The 6,738-nt window shown below is 46.9% G+C and overlaps 1 protein-coding gene across 1 annotated transcript; it reads right to left on the reverse strand.

Annotated features, from left to right (window-relative positions):
* Nucleotides 1-2,103: 2,103 nt before the first annotated feature.
* On the reverse strand, nucleotides 2,104-3,794 carry LOC139409751 (golgin subfamily A member 6-like protein 7). The gene is made up of 2 exons (XM_071155137.1): nucleotides 3,098-3,794; nucleotides 2,104-2,942 (listed from the first exon to the last, which is right to left on the reverse strand). The coding sequence occupies exons 1-2, from the start codon at nucleotides 3,792-3,794 to the stop codon at nucleotides 2,104-2,106; spliced, it is 1,536 nt and encodes a 511-aa protein (XP_071011238.1).
* Between the last annotated feature and the right edge of the window lie 2,944 nt (nucleotides 3,795-6,738).

Genomic DNA, 6,738 nt, shown 5'->3' on the forward strand with positions numbered 1-6,738 from the left:
TCATCTGAAGGTGAAATGGTTTTCCTGTTTCACCTTTACTGGCACCATAATGACTCATCAACAGCAGTACTCTTTTACCGCCTTTAAAGATATTCTATGAGAACGCAAATCAGCTGTCACCCAACTTAAAGGGGTCTCTTCAGCCCTCTTATCTGGTGTGTGTGTTTGTGTGTGAGCGTTGCTGGAGACGGATAGAGTTGTGGACGGTAATAATATACTCTGGGTGGAAAGGGTCTGACAAACAGCTGACAGACTTGTTTGGCGGTTCCTCCTGTGTTCTCCACTTTTCAAGTACAATTACACTTGATTGTTCTGTTATCCAGTGAGTGCTCTGAGTTCCAGTCACCCTGTCATCCTACTCTTTGCCACTTACCCAAATGTGGTTTTCATATCCCTAACATGGTTTAGATTTCTCAGAGGAGCAGGGCTGCGTTTCCCCCCTCTGTGACCGTGAACTGGGCCGCTGGGTGGATTACGGCGTGGTTGAGACACCCGCTGCTCGCGGGGGACTGTTTATTTGGAGAGCTAGCCCTCACTCCTGCTGCAACACTACCACCCAGACCAGAGCACTGCATGCCTTAACTATTGGAGTTTGAAATGAGGCACTATTAAAATGAATGACCTCCATTAAAGCAGTATTAGCTAGAGGACAGATGCCTTTGCCGGTGGGGTGAATGTGGAAAGCAGGGGGGGACACTTGACCCGACACACAAGTGCCTGAATAAACAGCTTGGCAGGTTTTCTTTCTCTCCATCTCTCTTTCTAAAGTCCCACTGCGACTGCCATCAAGATTACAACCACCTGGCAGTGCAGTCCAGCTCCCCCTTCACCAAACATTTTAATCATGGATGAAATTAATTTATATGTTGCAATAATTGTCCCTAATTGTTTCTTTGAAAGGAGTGAGGCCGGCAGCATCTGGCTGACATATGGCTGCCTGCCCGCCAGCCTGGCTGTTGGGAGAGTGACTTTGTGCCCAGCATGAAAATGCTGGCCCTAATCCTTTCCCTAATGCCCTTTGAGCTGTAATGGAGGTATGTCTTGGTGTTGACCTGCTGGCTGAGGAGGTTGCCTGAGTACCCGGGGTAGGTGTAATGTGCTAATCCTCTCCCCCAGTATGTGTGAGCCCCAGTGGATCTGTGTCACCACAGGGCCTGGCTGTCTGGTCTGGACCTGTTTTTTTAGCTCAGGAATTCAGCAGCCCTACTCCTTACTCTGGAGTTCTCCTGTCTGATGACACATTCCATACTCCTTATTCTGGATTTTTCCTGTCTGATGACACATTCCATACTCCTTACTCTGGAGTTCTACTGTCTGATGACACATTACATACTCCTTACTCTGGAGTTCTACTGTCTGATGACACATTACATACTCCTTACTCTGGAGTTCTACTGTCTGATGACACATTCCATACTCCTTACTCTGGAGTTCTACTGTCTGATGACACATTACATACTCCTTACTCTGGAGTTCTACTGTCTGATGACACATTCCATACTCCTTACTCTGGAGTTCTCCTGTCTGATGACACATTCCATACTCCTTACTCTGGAGTTCTAATGTCTGATGACACATTCCATACTCCTTGCTCTGGAGTTCTCCTGTCTGATGACACATTCCATACTCCTTACTCTGGAGTTCTACTGTCTGATGACACATTCCATAGTCCTTACTCTGGAGTTCTCCTGTCTGATGACACATTCCACACCCCTTACTCTGGAGTTCTCCTGTCTGATGACACATTCTGCACTCCTTACTCTGGAGTTCTGTCTAATGACACATTCCATACTCCTTCCTCTGGAGTTCCCCTGTCCGATGACACATTCCAAACTCCTTACTCTGGAGTCTTAATGTCTGATGACACATTCCATATTCCTTACTCTGGAGTTCTACTGTCTGATGACACATTCTATACTCCTTACTCTGGAGTTCACCGGTCTGGTGACACATTCCATACTCCTTACTCTGGAGATCTCCTGTCTGATGACACATTCCATACTCCTTACTCTGGAGTGCTCATGTCTGATTACACATTCCATACTCCTTCCTCTGGAGATCTCCTGTCTGATGACACATTCCATACTCCTTACTCTGGAGTGCTCATGTCTGATTACACATTCCATACTCCTTCCTCTGGAGATCTCCTGTCTGATGACACATTCCATACTCCTTACTCTGGAGTTCTGTCTGATGGCACATTCCATACTCCTTAGTCTGGAGTTCCCCTGTCTGATGACACATTCCATACTCCTTACTCTGGAGTTCCCCTGTATGGTGACACATTCCATACTCCTTAATCTGGAGTTCCCCTGTCTGATGACACATTCCATACTCCTTAATCTGGAGTTCCCCTGTCTGATGACACATTCCAAACTCCTTACTCTGGAGTTCCCCTGTATGGTGACACATTCCATACTCCTTAATCTGGAGTTCTACTGTCTGATGACACATTCCATACTCCTTACTCTTGAGTTCACATGTCTGGTGACACATTCCATACTCCTTACTCTGGAGTTCTCCTCTCTGATTACACATTCCATACTCCTTACTCTTGAGTTCACATGTCTGATGACACATTCCATACTCCTTACTCTGGAGTTCCCCTGTCTGATGACACATTCCATACTCCTTACTCGGGAGTCTTACTGTCTGATGACACATTCCATATTCCTTACTCTGGAGTTCTACTGTCTGATGACACATTCCATACTCCTTACTCTTGAGTTCACATGTCTGGTGACACATTCCATATTCCTTACTCTGGAGTTCTACTGTCTGATGACACATTCCATATTCCTTACTCTGGAGTTCTACTGTCTGATGACACATTCCATACTCCTTACTCTTGAGTTCGCATGTCTGGTGACACATTCCACACTCCTTATTCTGGAGTTCTCCTGTATGTTTACACATTCCACGCTCCTTACTCTGTAGGTCTCCTGTGTGATGACACATTCCACACTCCTTACTCTGGAGTTCTCCTGTCTGATTACACATTCCACATTCCTTAATCTGGAGTTCCCCTGTCTGATGACACATTCCATACTCCTTACTCTGAGTTCCCCTGTCTGATAACACATTCCATACTCCTTACTCTGGAGTTCTCCTGTCTGATGACACATTCCACACCCCTTACTCTGGAGATCCCCTGTATGGTGACACATTCCATACGCCTTAATCTGGAGTTCCCCTGTCTGATGACACATTCCATACTCCCTAATCTGGAGTTCCCCTGTCTGATGACACATTCCATACTCCTTACTCTGGAGTTCCCCTGTCTGATGACACATTCCATACTCCTTACTCTGGAGTTCTGTCTGATGACACATTCCATACTCCTTCCTCTGGAGCTCTCCTGTCTGATGACACATTCTGTACTCCTTACTCTGGAGTTCTCCTATCTGATTACACATTCCATACTCCTTACTCTGGAGTTCTCCTGTCTGATGACACATTCCATACTCCTTATTCTGGATTTGTCCTGTCTGATGACACATTCCGTACTCCTTACTCAGGAGTTCTACTGTCTGATGACACATTCCATACTCCTTACTCTGGAGTTCTCCTGTCTGATGACACATTTCATACTCCTTACTCTGGAGTTCTACTGTCTGATGACACATTCCATACTCCTTACTCTGGAGTTCTCCTGTCTGATGACACATTTCATACTCCTTACTCTGGAGTTCTACTGTCTGAAGACACATTCCATACTCCTTACTCTGGAGTTCTCCTGTCTGATGACACATTTCATACTCCTTACTCTGGAGTTCCCCTGTCTGAAGACACATTCCATACTCCTTAATCTAGAGTTCCCTTGTCTGATGACACATTCCATACTCCTTAATCTAGAGTTCCCTTGTCTGATGACACATTCCATACTCCTTACTCTGTTGTTCTCCTGTCTGATTACACATTCCATACTCCTTACTCTGGGGGAAGACTCTGGCAGCGCCGACCCCAGACCTGGGACCCTCGCAGCGGGCCCCGGACAGGCGGGCGACTCTGGCAGCGCCTGACAGGCGGGAGACTCTGGCAGCGCCTGACAGGCGGGAGACTCTGGCAGCGCTGGACAGGCGGGAGACTCTGGCAGTGCCGGACAGGTGGGAGACTCTGAAGGGAGGAGGCACAGTATAGACTGGGCTGTGGAGGCGCACTGGATGTCTCGAACTAAGGGCCTGCACAACCCGTCCTGGCTGGACGGTGATTTTAGCCCGGCATGTGCGTGGCGCAGGCACAGGACGCACTGGGCTGTGCAGACACACGGGAGATACAGTGCGCAGCGCCGACGCAGGATATCCTGGCCCAAGGAGACTCACTGGAGGTCTGGAGAGCAGGGCTGGCACCATCCATCCTGGCTGGATCCTCACCCTAGCCCGGCAGATGCAGAGAGCTGAGATGTAGCGCACCGGGCTAAGAACGCGTACTGGAGACACCGTGCTCTCCACCGCATAACACGGTGCCTGACCAGTACGATGCCCGCCATGGTAAGCATGTCTTGGAGAGCTGTAGCGCCGAGCTGGCACAGGACGTGCAGGGCTAGGGAGGTGCACATGAGGCCTGGTGCGTGGGGCTGGCACAGTCTTCACCAGACGGCTAGCACGCACCTCAGGACGAGTATGGAGAGCTGACTCAGGTGACATCAAATCCCGGACAACTCCCTCATAACTCTCTCCTCCAATCTCCCCATTAACTCCTTCACTGTCTCTGCTTTGCCCCATTCACTCACCTACAATTCCACCCTTACTGGCTCTGGTTCCATCCTTGGCTCCTTACGGTAAGCACGGGGAGTTGGCTCAGGTCTGAATCCTGACTCTGCCAAAAAACGTTTTTGGGTCTGCCTCACGGACTACCTTGCCAGCCGTGCCAACTCCTCGTAGTGTTACCGCTCAGCCTTAGCTGCCTCCAGTTCCTCCTGTGGACGGCGATACTCCCCAGCCTGTGCCCAGGGTCCAATGCCTTCCAATATCTCCTCCCATATCCATTTCCCCAGATAGCGCTGCTCCTCCTTACCATGCTGTTGGTCCTTTGGTGGAGGCGGCGTGGTACGTGTTCATCCTTTTATTAATGGAACTGAACACTGATTAACAAAACAACAACGAGAACAACCGAAACAGTTCTGTCTGGTGCAGACACAAAAACAGAAAACAACTACCCACAAAACTCAGGTGGGAAAAGGCTACCTAAGTATGGTTCTCAATCAGAGACAACGATAGACAGCTGCCTCTGATTGAGAACCACACCTGGCCAAACAACAAAGAAAAACAAAACATAGAAAATGAACATAGAATGCCCACCCTAGTCACACCCTGGCCTAACCAAAATAGAGAATAAAAGCCTCTCTATGGCCAGGGCATGACAATCGGGTTCTTGGTCACCTCCTTGACCAAGGCCCTTCTCCCCTGATTGCTCAGTTCGGCAGGGCGGCCAGCTCTAGGAAGATTCTTGGTGGTTCCAAACGTCTTCCATTTAAGAACGATGTAGGCCACTGTGTTCTTGGGGACCTTCAACGCTACAGACATTTTTTGGCACCCTTTACGGACAATTCCTTCGACCTCATGGCTTGGTTTTTGCTCAGACATGCACCTTATATAGACAGGTGTGTGCCTTTCCAAATCGTGTCCAATCAATTGAATATAACACAGGTGGACTCCAATCAAGTTGTAGAAACCTCTCATGGATGATCAATGGAAACAGGATGCACCTGAGTCTCATAGCAAAGGGTCTGAATACTTACGTAAATAAGGTATTTCAGTTTTTTTCTTGTTTTCACTTTGTCATTATGGGGTATTGTGTGTAGATTGATGAGGGAAAAAATAATGTTATCCTTTTTAGAATAAGGCTGAAATGTAACAAAATGTGGAAAAACGGAAGGGGTTTGAATGCACTGTATAGTGTATTTTTCCTGATAGGAATAACACCATTCTCCATGCACTGTTATTTACCAATTGATAAGAGGTATTGATATGATCTATTTAAATGAGCAAGCTGTCTGGTTAAGGGAATTGTAAATATCTCAGATCTGTCTTATGATCGTTGGAGACAATGTGAAACTAGTCATATTTCAGCAAATGGAAAAACATGTCAACATGACAGGTATTTCGGGCCTGTTTTTCACAAAGTGAAGTAGAAATAGCTGTGTCGTTATTCAGAATTGTAATTCTAAGCCTATGGCTTCAGAATTTGCAAGGCTGAAATTTGGAGACCCAAGCCGAGGCTGTATTCTATGGAAACCTGAGAGCACTGACATTAGTGCCTTACTTACCAGGTTGATTTATGCACTCTAGAATGTTTTAATTATATGCCAGGACTTTTCAGTATTTAAAAAAATAATTTCTATCATATTAAATATTAGCCACTGTCGGTAGCCACTGTCGGTAGCCACCGTCAATAATATCAACATACATAATAACTGTCACTTTAGTGCAGTAGCCTACAATTGGTGCTGAAAAGGAGATGAATATGTGTGTATTTAGATGGCTTTCTTTCATTGATCCCTACGCTGAACCCATTCTCTCGATATACACCGAGTGTACAAAACATTAGGAACACCTTCCTAAGATTGAGTTGCACCCCCATTTGCCCTCAGAACAGCCTCAATTAGTTGGGTATTGACTACAAGGTGTCAAAAACTTTCCACAGGGATGCTGGCTCCAATTTCGCTGGAAGTCAATTGAATGGTGGACCATTCTTGATACACATGGGAAACTGTTGAGAGTGAAAAACCCAGCAGCG

Source organism: Oncorhynchus clarkii, chromosome 5, assembly GCF_045791955.1.
Source record: "Oncorhynchus clarkii lewisi isolate Uvic-CL-2024 chromosome 5, UVic_Ocla_1.0, whole genome shotgun sequence".
Classification (NCBI taxonomy): domain Eukaryota; kingdom Metazoa; phylum Chordata; class Actinopteri; order Salmoniformes; family Salmonidae; genus Oncorhynchus; species Oncorhynchus clarkii.

Excerpts from the sequence above, each read along its gene's own strand:
- LOC139409751 (XM_071155137.1), bottom strand. The coding sequence starts at position 3,794 with ATGTGTCTTCAGACAGGGGAACTCCAGAGTAAGGAGTATGAAATGTGT. Across the intron at positions 2,943-3,097 it reads TCAGACAGGAGAACTCCAGA|GAGACCTACAGAGTAAGGAG; the intron begins GTAAGGAGTATG and ends GTCATCACACAG.